The sequence below is a fragment of the Apodemus sylvaticus genome, chromosome 5 (genome assembly GCF_947179515.1).
Source record: "Apodemus sylvaticus chromosome 5, mApoSyl1.1, whole genome shotgun sequence".
Classification (NCBI taxonomy): Eukaryota; Metazoa; Chordata; class Mammalia; order Rodentia; family Muridae; genus Apodemus; species Apodemus sylvaticus.
The window spans coordinates 148,853,936-148,869,193 of NC_067476.1; the positions used below are offsets into that span (position 1 = coordinate 148,853,936).

The window sequence follows — 15,258 nt, forward strand, 5'->3', positions numbered from 1 at the left end:
GACACACAAAACCAGCCAGTACACCACCCATTACCTCTTTTGATAGGAAGAAGGGGAGGCAACATGAGGCTAAGTAACTAACTAAGGTCTCCATTGTAATACCAGCATCAGGGTTTGTTCAGGCCTATGGAACCGAGAAAGTCAGCTGGGATGCTGGGATAAGAGATAGAAGCCCAGGAAGCAGATGAGTGAGTGTAAAACCACGGTGGTGCTGTGGGTCGTGGGCACGCCCGGGGCTATCTTAATTAGGGTTTTATTTCTGTGAATAGGCACCATGACCGCAGCAACTCTTTTTTTTTTTAAGATTTATTTATTTTATTTATATGAGTATACTGTAGCTGTCTTCAGACACACCAGAAGAGGGCATTGGATAGCATTACAGATGGTCGTGAGCCACCATGTGGTTGCTGGGAATTGAACTCAGGACCTCTGGAAGAGCAGTAGGTGCTCTTAACCGCTGAGCCATCTCTCCAACCCATAGCAATTCTTATAAAGGCAAACATTTAATTGGGGCTGGCTTACAGTTTCAGAGATTCAGTCCATTATCATCATGGTGGGACACATGGCAGCCTGCGGGCTGACACGGTGCTGGAGGAGCCGAGAGTTCTACATCTTGATCAGAAGGCAGCCAGGGAGAGACAGGATGATTTTTCATAGTATAGCTTGAGCATTTAAGACCCCAAAGCCCAAACTGCAGTGACATACTTTCTCAAACAAGGCCACATCTTTTAATAGTGCCACTCCCTATGGTCCAAGCATTCAAATGCCTGAGTCTATGGGGGCCAAACCTATTCAAACTATCGCAGGGGGCAAAATGAGAGGAAAGGTCTCAGCCCTGGGATGGGCTCCAAGGTGAGACTGAAGGCTGCGCTCCCTCCGTGGCAGGAGAGCCACCGTGCTGACAAAGTCCAGGAAGGGAGTGACAAACACATGATATTGGGACTTCAGGGGAACCAAACTCTAATGGTGCAGTCTCACACAGTGTGATAGAACTACAGAAGTGGGGGCCAAGCAGGCCTTTGAGGACAGGAGAGAAGTACATGCAGAGGGAACCACTGAAATGTTAGCACAGAGGGGCCAGTTCAGCTGCAGGCAGGCAAGGACGGGTAACCTGTCGGGTCCTCAGCTGGCAGGAGAGATCAGAGATATGAGAACAGGCAGATTGGAAAGTGGAGGGTGTAGGGGGGACTCCTTGGGATTCTGACTCTGTGGGGGGAAGTGGAGATGCTGTCCACAGGCGTGGGAAACACAGTACAGTAACAAGCTGGAGCCAGAGACACGGATCACGGATGTGAGCAAGGTGCAGCCTATTCGGGTAGAGACTTTATGGACTAGTCTAGGGTCGGTGGTTTAGGAGACAGTCTCAGACCTGCTGGAAAGAAGTGGGACATGAGACAGCAGAAAGCAGAAGACTCTGTCAGAGAATTCCCACCATGGGTGATAGGAACTCTGGAGCCAACACAGACCTTGTCTTTGACAGCCCATCGGAGCTACAAGGGTGCCGGACGACTCCCGGCCTTGTTAGCCATTGGTTGAGAGCGACTCCAGGAGAACAATTCCTCCCTCATTTCTGGTCTTACGCATGAGGCAGATCAGGGTCTTGCTCTTTGCCCGGGACTTTGCTGTTGGCTTGGATGCTGTGCGTGTTCCCACTGCAGTGGGGAGAGCCAGGGACACTGCCAGCTTCCACTCTGAGACTTTCGTGCTGTGGGTTGGGCTGGGCTCAACATGGCGGTTTACCCGCTGCCCTTGATGAGAGCTGTTTAACTTCTGCAATCAGCTGCAGCACACGGAGTAACTCTTCAGGAAGATGGATGTGTGGGTCTTGTGTGGTCTCATGATCCCACAGGCTAGCCCAGTGTCTCAGCCACTGTTTTACCGGTGTTAAAACATGACCAAGGCACCTCCTATAAAAGAAAGTAGTTCACTGAGAGCTTGCTTACAGTTTCAGAGGCTTCGTCTGTTATCGTCACGACAGAGAGCATGGGGGCAGGCAGGCATGATGCTGGGGAAGTAACTGAGAGATGTATCCTGATCTGTAAGCAGAGAGGAGGGGGGTGGACAGAAAGACAGACACAGAGAGACAGAGAGATACAGAGGCAGAAAGACAGAGAAAGACAGAAAGACGGAGAGACAGACAGCTATTTTGGGCCTGGCATGGGCTTTAGAAACCTCAAAGTGACACACTCCTTCCAACAAGGCCACACTCACCCCACCAGGGCCACACCTTTCAATCCTTCTAAAATAGTTCCACTCCATGGTGACTATGTACTCAAGTATAGTAGCCTACGGAAGCTATTCTCATTCAAACCAGGCTAGTTCCTCCGGAGTCTAAGCACTTTTCAAGTCTCCAGCATCAATTTATGCTCGTACCACTAGCCAAATAGTCCCAAGGCTCAGTCCCAAGGCATCGTAGTAGAGATCTATTTAAAAGGCGTGCACAAGAGGGACTGTAAAACACACTAGGGCCATTCTGCAGTCATATAAACCTAGGTCTAATGCTAATAGTAGCAATCACAGCAACTATGAGTAGGAGCGGGGCTTGTGTCAGCATTAAGGTGCTGTCATAGCACTAGGTCAAAGAGGGGCTTCTGGGTGACTTGTCTCTCCGTAATCACATGTGCCAACATCATGCTAACGAACCAGTGTGTAACCTATCCTCTATCCTCCCGGCGTGATGCTCTCAGAAGAGCTGGGCCAGTGGGCGACTGATCCAGCCACTGACCCCGCCACCCTTCATCCGTGCATGGCCCCGAAACCCCTGCTTGTCACCCCAGCCTCTGCACTGAGGCTCCTCTGTGACATTTCCTCCAGAGTTGCCCATGTCTCGGATCTTTCAGGCGTATAAGAGGAAGACCGAAGCTGCCAAGAAGGATTACCTGAAAGCCTTGGCGGCCTACAGAGCTAGCCTGGTGTCCAAGGTAACACAATCCCCGGGCAAGGCCCCGCTGAGAGTCACTGGAGAGATAGTGTGAAGCCTGGGACCGCTAGGAACAGCGGGTACCACAGAGAGTTGTACCTGTGCGTCACACTGGGGAGCGCCTCCAGGGTGGCAGGCTGTATGTGTAGCTCCGCATTCCATTGAGTTCCTTTAGCAAGAAGGTCCAGCACGCAGGGGCCTCAGCAGTGAGCGTGGGATTGGCCATTTGAGTGGCTGTTATCGACCCAGCTTTGCTGACTTCACTCCTGACCACGCCCCCTGCCACCCCTGACCACGCCCCCTGCCTCTTTCTGTTCACACCAGAAGCACAGAGGCAAGGAAGGTGTGGGTCTGAGGCCAAAAAGGAGGCAGGGTCTTTTCCTGGAGGTCATCACAGGGAAATAACAGCCTGGTTGGGTGGTAAAGGGCCCAGCAGGTGCTTACAAAGTGGGGGCTGGGGAGGGGACTGTCTGGGAGGCTGGGAGCACCATTAACAGAGCATGACTCTTCCCTGGCAATGGTCTCGCTGAGGGGGTGGGGGGGTGGGGGGCGTGGGAACAGTGAGATGGTACACGGGGTGGGGGGTCAGGGGAGCGGAGCCTACGGCTTATTCGTTTACACCCTGCCCCTTAGCGTGCCCTTGAGCCATTCAGAGGCCTCGAAGGCTTCAGACCTACTGATGGGCAGTCCAGATTCTAACATCCCTCCCTCATTTATCCCTGGCTTCCGTCTTTCTCCAGAGCCCCCCAGACCAAGGCGAGGCCAAGAACGCTCAGGCCAACCCACCAGCCAAGATGCTTCCACCCAAGCAGCCCATGTACGCCATGCCCAACCTGGCTTCCTTCCTGACGCCCTCCGACCTGCAGGCCTTCCGCAGCGGAGCCTCTCCTGCCAGCCTTGCCAGGACGCTGGGCTCCAAGGCCCTGCTGCCAGGCCTCAGCACATCCCCGCCCCCACCTGCCTTCCCCCTCAGCCCCTCACTGCACCAGCAACTGCCACTGCCCCCCCACGCACAGGGCACCCTCCTCAGCCCCCCTCTCAGCATGTCCCCAGCCCCGCAGCCTCCTGTCCTGCCTGCCCCCATGGCACTCCAGGTGCAGCTGGCAATGAGCCCCTCACCTCCAGGGCCACAGGTAAGCAGGACCAAGTCACAGCTTCCTGTGATTCTCACCAAAAGGGAAGGCAGCTGGGGAGTTCATGTACCTGCCAGGTCACTCGCCAACTATGCAACCTCTCTGAGACTCAGTTTCTAGTTCTCTGAAATGGGTCTAAAACCCCTGCCTGGAGAGACATTGTCTCTCTCATGTACTTGACTCATTGCTTAGCTATAAGCCTTGTTCCAGAACCTTTTCTTAGCCTCCTACTTAAACTTCTCAACCCAAGGTACTGACACCACAGCGACCTCTGCCAGATTTCCCAACTCCTATCTCTCTCCAAAGTCCAAGCCTCCAGCGATAGTTCCACAAATGGCTCCAAGACACGCATGCAACCCAGTGACTCCATTTTACAGATTGGGAAACTGAGGCCCAGTAAAGAACGCAAAGGCGAAGTCACCCCCAACTCAGCTCAAACGGGTTGAATTTGTGTTTTCACTCTTTGTTTCCCCCTTTGTTGCACTAGGGATGGCCCGCAGGGGCTCACACACGCTAGGCAGATACTCCATTGCTGAGGCACACAGTCCAGATTGAATCACCCCAAAGATGCTCTACTAAGGAGAGGCGGGAGGAGGCAGAGCGGCCACCCTGTGTGGCCTAGGGAATGTCTCTGAAGCGTAGACACACGAAGACCGTGCCAGCTGCCAGCGAGGCCTCCCCTCCTCTCCCCTCTGCTCACCACCTCTCTTTCCCCTGCAGGACTTCCCACACATCTCTGACTTCTCCAGTGGTTCCAGCTCCCGCTCACCTGGCCCATCCAACCCTTCCAGCAGCGGAGACTGGGATGGGAGCTACCCCAGTGGGGAGCGCGGCCTCGGCACCTGCAGGTCAGTCCTCCCCAGACCCCCTTCGCTGGACATTCCTGATAAGGGCCAGGAGGACGGGGACCCTGGGGAGGGGGTGGGGTGTGAAGTAGTCACTGTCAGCCCTGCCTGTGGATACTTAGAGTATAAGGAACAACACTGGGCAAACAAAGCCCCCGGGGCTGGGAGGGTGCAGCCAAGAGGCCATTTGGGAAACAGACTGACCTTGGTTCGGGCCTTTTCTCCTATAGAGAGTGAGGCATGGGTATTTAGCAGACTGCGTCTTCCTCCATCACCAGGCAGTGTGTCCCCATCTCTGGCCTTGCAGCCTGGGCTCCTCACTCTGCCCAGCCTGCTACTGCTCCTGGCACTGCGTGTACCTGCCTGCCCTGGCTTCCATCTCTGACCTAGGGCAACCCTTTATAGGTGCACAGACTCGGGTGGGCAGTGACTCCCTTCATAACCAAACAGGCCCAGGCTGTCCTCCGGCCCTTCCCTTTCCAAGAGTCAGGGGCCCAGGAGGAATAGGTTCTCTGCATGTGAACTTCCTATGCCTAGCCCTTCTTCCCCCATTGAGGATGGGTTGATCCACAACCGCCTGTTCTAGCTTTTCTTGTTAAATGTGGAGTCGTCCTATGTAGACCAGGCTAGTTTTGAACTCACGATCCTCCTGCCTCATCCTCCCACAGGTAGGTGTCACCATATCCGGTTAGTCCCCTGCTGTATTCTAAAGACAGAAAGGTGCCTGTAATTCTGTTTGACATGTACACATGATGATGTTGTGATTAAAAGCAGGCAGGGCGGAGGTGCTTGGGATGTATCTCAACTCTTGGTTGAGTGTTTGCCTAGAGTGCTTGAAGGCCTGGCTTTGATTCCCCAACACCACCTAAACCTGGTGTGGTGACACACACCTAGAGCCCCAGGACCTAGGCTGGAGGGTAGGATGTAAGCAGGAGAATCAAGAGTTCTAGGTCATCCTCAACTACATCACAAGTTCAAGGCCAGCCTGAGATACATACTTTTATGTCTCCGAAAGCAAAATAACGCAAAAGACATTAATCAGACTTTTCCTAGATGGTCCCTAGTTGGAAGTCAAGATGCTTGGTGGAAACTCCCTCCTTCTACTCTAGAAGACAGCTGATTAGAGCGAGGGTCACAGGGCCAGCTGGGCTCCAGTAGCTGACAGCCCCTACTCTCTCCTGCAGCCTGCTCCTCAGGGATAAATCGCTCTACCTCACCTAATCCCGCCTCCCCTCCCTCCCTGAGGCTCTCCGGAGGGCACTGCTCCAAACAGGAAGGGCTGACCACAGGAAAGAGGCCATGGCAGCAGGCAGGGTGACCGGCCAGCGAGAGCAGTGACACACCTATGCCCCAGGGCTGAGTCTCTCCCTCGACCTCCCACCAGACTCTGCAGAGGCAGCCCACCGCCCACCGCCAGCCCAAAGAACCTGCAGGAACCTTCTGCCCGCTGACCTGCTTGCTCCAGGGTAGCTGTGGATCCCGCTCCTTGGCCTGCACACAGTCCCCTGCGTCTGGACTTCTGGCCCCAGCCCAAGCTCACCAGGCTGCCCCCTTCGAGGTTGCTTAGCAACAGACACCCACCCCTGATGCTGGGCCAGCCACAGGTGTGCCCTCTGTGTACACAAAGATGCTGAAACTCATGCTGTGGGTTCCGTGTAAGTAGTTCACTGTTTTAGAGCTGTGCTGAAGACATCTGTAAGATTATTTTGTGGGGAGAAAGAAAGTTTCCTTTAAGGTTAAAAAGAATTTTATAAGACCTTTGGCACATTGTTTTGGGTTTTGTTTTTTTTTTTTTTAAGTTTTATCTTAAGGGAGACATGTGCACAAGGAACTGTCAAACTGATTCTAATCTGCACACGGGAGAGAGAATGGGAACTTTTAAGCCACACCCAAGGGCATTCCTCCTCCTCCTCCTCCTCCTCTTCTTCTTTTTCTTCTTCTTTTTCTTCTTCTTCCTCTTCTTCTTCTTCTTCTTCTTCTTCTTCTTCTTCTTCTTCTTCTTCTTCTTCTTCATCATCTTCTTCTTCTTTCTCCTCTTCCCCTTCTTCCTCTTCTTCCTCTTCCTCTTTTTCCCTTTCCTCCTCTTCTTTCTCATTTTTTTTTCCTTTTTTACTGATATATCCCCCTATTTAAAATTGCCAGCGACAATTTTGGTTATCTATTTATGAAGAAAAATTGAGAACAGCATTGTGGTTTCTCCTAACTTGTGTGTGTGGTTCCGGGGTTTGGGTTTGGTTTAGGCTTTGGTTCTCGTTGTCCGCAGCTGTCTCCTGGCCCCAGCAATGTCTGTCCTGGTGCCCCAGTGCTTCGCGCAGACCTCTTTGTAATAAAACTTCTGAAAAGTGGCAAGCAACCTGTGTCTCCCTGCACTTCTTCAGCCAGGCCAGATCACCAGCTTCCAACACCAGATAAGGAAATAACAAATAAAGGACATGGTATATCATTGTCCCTGACGACATAGATACAAAAACTTGCAATAAAGATTTTTAAATAGAATTCGAGAACACATTAAGGGCTGGCAAGTTGGTTCAGCTGGTAAAGGTGCCTGCTGCCAATGTGACAGTCTTGAGTTCGAGCCCCGGGACCCACAACGTGGAAGGAGAGATCTGATTCCTACAAGTTGTCCCCTGACCTCCACACACGAATAAATACAATTACATTATAACTTTAAAAAGAGATTTAAGAACACATTAGGAAAATTATACACCAAAAGGACAGCTTAACCTCCTGAACCAACTTGCCAGTCCTTAATGTGTTCTCGAATTCTATGACTGAGTTGGCTTCATTCCATGGCTGCAGATTGGTCCTGCATATAGGCCAGGCCTGGACTTGTAAAGTGTCATGTGGCGGTGGCTACACCAGCTTAGTGTCTCTCCTGAGGGCAGACTCCGAGCAAAGTCCTGCCCATCACTTCACCAGCACGAGGGTGTGTCTATGGGGAAAGAATGCCTGCCTGACCTCCGCTATGGTGTGGACAGAAGGAGATTCAAAACTCATCTTGTGGCACAAAGTAAATGCTCAGGAAATCTGTGTTGAAGGAATGGAGGCTGCCGTACCCAACAGTGTGAAGTTCCATGGGAGAACCAACCTCAGGCTTTCCAGGTAAGAGACTTAGCTCTCCAGTCACAGAAAAAACATTGATAGAATCCCAGGGGCTATCCCACCCAGAGTATCCTCAAATGTCAATACATTCTGGAAAACACTGGTGTTTAAATATTCACAATCAAATTTTGCATGATTTCACTGTGATGCTGGTGATATATCTTGGGATTTGTATCATTATAGACCCCAAACGGTCAGCCGGACCTCCACCATGTGAGGGCACAAAACAGGTGGCTGTGATTGGGAAGTTGGCCCTCCCTAGCGTCTTGGTCTTGCCAGCCTCCACAGCTGTGAGCAGAGATGCCTTTGGTGGTGAGCCCATCTCTGTACGTCCACTACGGTGGCTCAAATGGACCGAGACAGTTGGCACTCCCCTTAGTACCCAAGAGGCCAGCCCAGACATGCAAATGTTTGCCAGGATCCCGAGAGCCCACGACGCTTGGAATAGAGTGTTTGCCTAGCATGACAGACAACCTAGGTTCTATTCTCAGTTCCATGTAAAAAGAAATTTAAAAAAAAAAAAAGTGTCAGAGGCAAATTGGGAAGACTACACAGTGTGAACCCTAACATAGTGTCTGAGGAGAAAACAAATGGGTCAGAAGCATGGGCTCCTGGTGGTGATGAATGGGGGTCTAGGCACGGAGTTCCACCCCTCAGAAATACACACACAGTGTCACAGTGGGAGCCCTGGGGCAGGACCGCTTTGGTTGGTTGGTTGGTTGGTTGGTTGGTTGGTTGGCTTTTACCTTCCTTCAGTAAGCATGCTAGACCAGTGATTCCTTAACCCAAGCTCCCCAGCATCTGTCAAAGATGAAGCGAGGCCTCAAGGTAATAATTGTCACAAGCTGAAGTCTATGGGGAAGAACAGCAGGGAGGGGTGGGTAGCTCCTGTCACAGAGTGTGGAACAGCTCTTGGTTTGGTTCTCCAGGGTCTGACCCGGCTCTCTGAGGAAGGAGCGATCCCAGCTCTAGACCGAGGAACCCCTCATCTACATCACCCTAGAACCTCCTCATTCTCCCAGTGGGACACACAGATGATGCCGTAGTTGCGGCCTTGCTAAGAGCCAGTTCCTCTCCAGAGGGCCTGTTGTACTCCTCCTCGGAAAGAGAGGAGAGAGAGAGGAAAACTCAATCTAACTAAATAAATCACCACACAGTCGAGTCAGCACGGGCCCTCAGCGTGGAGCACAAGCCTTTCTTGAAGCTACGGTTTCCTTTCTGTGTAGAACTCATCAGTGCCATGGCCATGACTTCCACAGTCCTTGCTTTTACACCACTAGACCAACAAAGATAGTTCCAAACCAGCAGAGCCCGAGGCCAGCAAGGTGTGCACCCCCTTCCCTGTGGTGCCTGACTCCCGTGGCAAACATTTGCATGCCTGGGCTGGCCTCTTGGATACTGAGGGGAGTGCCGCCGACTGCCTCTGTCCATTTGAGCCACCGTAGTGGAGTACAGAGATGGGCTCACCACCAAAGGCATGTCTGCTCACAGCTGTGGAGGCTGGCAAGACCAAGATGCTGGGGAGGGCCAACTTCCCAGTCACAGACACCTGTCCCGTGCCCTCACATAGCAGAGGTCCGGCCAACAGTTTGGGGTCTATAACAGCACAAATCCCAACAATGAGGGCTTCATCTCTAGACCTAATAGTCTCCCATAACCTCCACATTCTATGACACTGGGGGCTGAGATTCCAACATAATAATAAATCTTGGAGGCAGGGATATGGGAGGCCCAAAATAGAGCGAATGTGGTTGATATCCTCCATGTCTCCTTTACTGGCCACATCCCTCCCCAAGTCAGGAGTGTCAACCGTTCCCACTCACAGTGACACTTTGTCCAAACAAGGGAAGGGAGCAAAGAATTCTCCAGAACCCCCACAGCTAATGCCTCAGCCAACGGAGAAGCCCCATGGTAGAGGCACCTTGAGCAGGGTCGCAGCATCTGGTCCTCATAGCTGCTGACCTACTGCACCCTCCCCCTCCCCTCTAAGACTCCAACTCAGCCACTCGCAATGTCAACCAGAACCTGAGGCCCTGTATGTTCCTCCCCAAGCAGATTCAGGATGCTCCCTGAGGTGATGGCCACAGTAGGGCCACGCCCAGAATGTCTATACTCCAGTTGTTTCTGCACATACAGATCTCAGCCTGTGAACAACGGCCCAAGCCTCACCCACTAGCTGGCTCCACCTCAGGAAGTGGCGGCCATTACAGCCCACTCCATTCTACAGTGATCATGGCCACACTCTGTAGAGCTCCCATTTGCCCTGGTGCGCTGCATCTCAGCCTCGGCATGAGCCAGGGACTCCCCGTAGCTATGCACCTTCCACAGCCAGGGCCAGTCTGTGGCTTGGACCTAAGAGCCACAGCCTGTCATTATCAAGGCCTTGATCTGCTGCAGGCAGTCTGCCCCACACTGTTTACCCTTCCCCACAGCCTGGAGGAGATCCCAGCAGGAGACAGTTACTTCTGCTGTCCTCCTTCCCCACAGGAGGGTAGAACAGGCCCTGAGATGGTCCAGTGACCTCTTCCTTCTGAAGGATCCCAAACGATTCTCCACATCAGAGTGTGGGCAACACACATGGAGAATGTTCAGAGTTCACAAGGCCCAAACTTAATCTGCTCGTTCATCAAGAATGTGAGTCTGAGAGCCACCACCCCACCTGTCTCCACTGGGCCCCAGGGACACAAGTCACAAAGGGATACCAATTTTGTGTCTAGTGGCTTCAGGAAATACAAACATTAACTAATTATAAAGTTGTAACTTTACATACCAAGTCACATATACAGAATATTAAAAACACCTCCTTGGGGAGGTGGCATTGGAGGTGTGCCCAAACCCGAGGTTAGGGTTAGGGGGTGATTGGTTTTGGTTACAGTTGGGTTTGGACTGGGCTTAGAGCAGGAGTAGGGGTAGGATTTGAGGTTGGAGTAGGGTTAAAGACTGGGGTCAAGGTTGGATTTGTTATAGTTGGGGCTATGGTTGCTTTAGGGTTGGGGTGGGATGAACAGGGTTGGTGTTGAGCTAGAAATGGATTTGTGTAATTGGTGCTGGAGTTAGTGCTGGGGGTTAATTAGATAGGAAGTTTGTTGGGGCCAGAGTTAGGTTCCATTGAAGGTACTGTTCGGATTGACACTTGGCTCCAACCTGCTGGGATTCCCAACTCCCAGACCGCAGCCTGCCTGTGCTCGGTGACGTCCGTGCTCATCCGGAGGAGCCCACGCTGCTACAGGAGGCTGGTCGGAACCATCAGTTACTCTCTGTTGAGATACAGTGCTTATACTCCACCCTGTGCCTCTGCACTCTCTTCTGAGGCCCAGGCCTTCCCTGGCTGCATGGTGGTGGTGTGGGCTGTGGCATCTGTGTCTGGTGTGAGAGCAGAGGTGTTAGGTGAGTAGAGGGCCTGAGTTGTGTGTGTGTGTGTGTGTGTGTGTGTGTGTGTTCTGATCACCATGGCGACACAGGACTACAGAGTGTCTCTGGGAATTCTTGCTCACTGTGCGTTTCTCCAGATTCCTTCCCCAAAGCTTGTGCATCCCACCAGTACTATTGTCCGTGGAACCAATGTGAATGTGTGAGTGTGTGTGCGTGTGAGTGTGTGTGTGTGTGTGAGTATGTGTGTGTACATATGAGTGTGTGTGAGAGTGTATGTGTAAGTTTGTGAGAGTATGTGTGAGTGTATTGTGTGAGTGTATGGGTGTGTACAAGTGAATGTATGTATAAGTGTATTTGTAAATGGTGTATGTGTATGAGTATATCGTGTATGTGTATGTATGTGTGAGTGTGTGTGCATGTATGAGTGTATGTGTATGAGAGTATGTGTGTGTATGTGTGTGAGTGTTTGTGTGTGTGAGTGTGTGAGTGTATGTGTGTGAGTATGTTTGTGAGTGTGTGAGAACATATGTGTGTGAGTGTATTCATGAGTATGTGTGTGTGTGTGAGCATGTGTGAGTATATGTATGTGGGAGTGTATGTGTGTGTGAGTATATATGAGTGTATGTTAGTGTGTGAGTGTGTGTATGTGTGTGAGTGTTTGTGCCCAGGTGGCATATGTGCATTTATATGTAACACTGTATTTGTAATGTTCATATCATTAGTATGTGTGTGGGCATTGTGTGTATATGGTGTTCATAGTAGTGCATGTATATGTACTCATGTGTGATAATATGCACAGCACCCAATACCACACAAATACATGCACCCACATGTACACCAAACCCACATGTGGATGCCTCAGACACAGAGCACAGAGCTCATGAGTGAATCACATACCAAATGCACACATAGCACAATATGTTTTCCACATGCAGACACCATGCAAAAGCAAAAAAGTCACACTCTTAAACTTGTATGCACACAGTATATATGCACATACTGCATACATAAACATGCCACCCACAAACAGCTCTTATATGCACATACAACAGACACAGAAGTATGTCTTACACACATTTGTCCACTGCATGCACGCAACATATACTACACAGCCTGCATCCTGGCTTACATGTTAATTCCTGTACTCGCTAACATGCAAATGATCTGCTCCTGGACATTGGAAAGAACTTACATGCAAAAAGAGCAGAGAGTGCTTCTGACTGCTTGGTCATCTTGCCAGCTTCACATCAGCAATAATTCAGTTCTGCTTTTCAATATGTCCAAAATTAATTAGCTCAAGTTCTCTAGGTGCTGGAGGTCAGCCGTTCAGACTAAGAGGCAGTGGGTGTACCCAGAATGGGTGAAGCCTGTGGGTTTGACCTTCCCGGGGAGATTTTGAGAATTTTCCAGAAAACCATTAGGAGAAGGGACTGGGCATGGTGGCCTAGGGACACCTTGTACACTGCCAGCATGTCCTCTACACAGTTGGACACACACACACACACAAACACTCACACACTCACACACAGTCATAGACACACACTCACAGATACACACACTATCTTACACACTCCATATACACTTGCACACACACATATACTCACACACTCACAAACACATACGTACACATATACTTCACTCATACGCTCATAATACACTCATATACCCATGCACACACACTCGCATGTCTACACACACTCACACACACTCATGTACATACACACATTCACACATTCACATTGGTTCCATGGACAATGGTATTGGGGGAATTCACAAGCTTTGGGGAAGGAATCTGGAGAAACGCACAGTAAACAAAGATTCCCAAAGATACTCTGCAGTCCTGCATCATCATGGTGATCTGAAGACACACACACACACACACACACACATACACTATGAACAAGAATGTCAGGCAGCCCTGCTGTCAATCTGGAGGTGAGGAGAGGCCCCTTAGAAGAGTAAACAGATAGATGGGCAGTGATGGTGCACGCCTTTATCCCAGAACTTGGAAGGCTAAGACATGTGGATGTCTGTGAGTTCAAGGCCAGCCTGAGCTACAGAGTGAGTTCCAGGACAGCCAGGGCTACAGAGTGAGATGCTGCTGTTCCCCCAAAAGATAAACATTAAATGTTATACTTGGTTTTCTTTTTTAATGAGTTAACCTTTTAAAAACTTGCATATATGTTGCATGAGGGCAGACTTGCAAACACAGCAGTGCGAGTGCTGAAAGGCACCATTCTGCTGCGCAGGTCGGACATGCAGCCCTGCGCCCTGAGCTATTTCTCCTGCCCCTTGGTTTTCTTTCCCTTGTCCATGATTTTTACTGCTTATAGTGAACTTGTATACAATTTAATAATATACAACGGAGAATTTTGTTAGTTTAGTTTTTTTATGATTTATTTATTATATGTAAGTACACTGTAGCTGTCTTCAGACACTCCAGAAGAGGGAGTCAGACCTTGTTACGTCACGTGGTTGCTGGAATTTGAACCCAGGACCTTTGGAAGAACAGTCGGTGCTCTTAACCGCTGAGCCATCTCTCCAGCCCTAGGTTTTTTTGTTTTAATTTTGATTCCTTTTTAAATTTTATGTATATGAATGCTGTATCTGCTTGTATGTTTGTGTACTGTGTGTGTGATTAGTGCCTTCAGAGGTCAGAAGGCGGCACTGGATCCCCGTGGAACTGGAGCTGCAGTTCTAAGCCTCCTCGTGGGTACTGGGAATCGAACCTGCATCTTTTGTAAGAACAAGTGCTCCTAACCTCTGAGCTATCTCTGCAGCGCCAGTTGTTTTTGTTTTGATGTTTGGTTTGTTTGTTTGTTTTGAGACAGTGTCTCACTATGTACGATTGCTGGCCCAGAACACACTATGTAGACCAGACCGGCATCAAACTCCCAGGGATCGACCTGTCTCTGCTTCTCTAGTGCTGGGATGAAGTGTTCGCCACCACACCTACCAGCTCAGTTTTACTATCGGTTAATTTGTGTTTCCATACATAGTTATGAAAACTATATAGAGCCTCCATTAGCCCTCCCCACTTCCTCTTTTCTTTTTCCTCTTCTCCTCCTCCCATTAGTGCCCCCATCCCCCTGGTTTCATCTCTACCTTCACGTCATATATCCATACATCATATTATGTCGCTATATGAAATTTAAGTAAAACAAATGAGAGAAAACAACTGCTAGCTGTCATGCGGAAATTGGCTTCAGTCGTTCAACATAACTGACTTCACCCGTGTGGACCACGGTGGTTCCCTGGCTGCAGCTGGGTCTCAGGTATTGCCAACGCCTCCTCTGTGGTTAACAAAGCCCTGCGCTTTTTCTCTGTATAACTGTGCCAATAAACTTACTGATCCAGAATGTAATGGTAAATTCAAGTGCCTCGGGATTGGGCAGGTAAATGTGAGCAGGGTGGCATACGAGAGGGCTTAGTGAAGAGTGTGGCTAAGTGGAGACGCTGCTCTGCCAAAAAAAAAGTATTACATCTAATATGCTTTAAGACATCTGCTAGCCACACAGAGAAAGAAAACCCCAAGCAGCTACAGCTGTCATCTAAGTGACCTCCACTGAAGACATGGTAAAAGGCAGATTTCGAAGTCAGGTGCACAGACCTGCTTTTGAATCTTGGGTTCTTATTTATTTTATTTTATATTACTTCATTTCGTGTGCATTGGTGTTTTGCCTGCATGTATGTCTGTGTGAGGGTGTCAAATCCCCTGGAACTGGAGTAACAGTACAGACTGTTGTAAGCTGTCATGTGGGTGCTGGGAATTGAACCTGGGTCCCCCAGAAGAGTAAATCTTGCATTCTTCTCTTCACCACACAGCACTGCCTCAAACCTCAGAACTGATGTGAGGAACATATAAAATCAAGCAGGTAGTGAGGAT

At 50.1% G+C, this 15,258-nt stretch overlaps 1 protein-coding gene across 5 annotated transcripts in view; it reads left to right on the forward strand.

Annotated features, from left to right (window-relative positions):
- Positions 1-7,251, forward strand: part of Tox2 (TOX high mobility group box family member 2) — a 120,063-nt gene extending 112,812 nt beyond the window's left edge. For 3 of the 5 annotated variants that reach the window (XM_052184196.1, XM_052184194.1, XM_052184198.1), the window contains exons 6-9: positions 2,841-2,921; positions 3,661-4,053; positions 4,774-4,901; positions 6,283-7,251. In XM_052184196.1, the coding sequence (XP_052040156.1) occupies positions 2,841-2,921; positions 3,661-4,053; positions 4,774-4,901; positions 6,283-6,349 (669 nt within the window). In that variant the 3' untranslated portion in view covers positions 6,350-7,251. Of the gene's footprint in view, positions 1-2,840; positions 2,922-3,660; positions 4,054-4,773; positions 4,902-6,082 lie in introns of all 5 variants that reach the window. The other 2 variants (XM_052184197.1, XM_052184195.1) reach the window with 1 other exon arrangement.
- Positions 7,252-15,258: the final 8,007 nt, after the last annotated feature.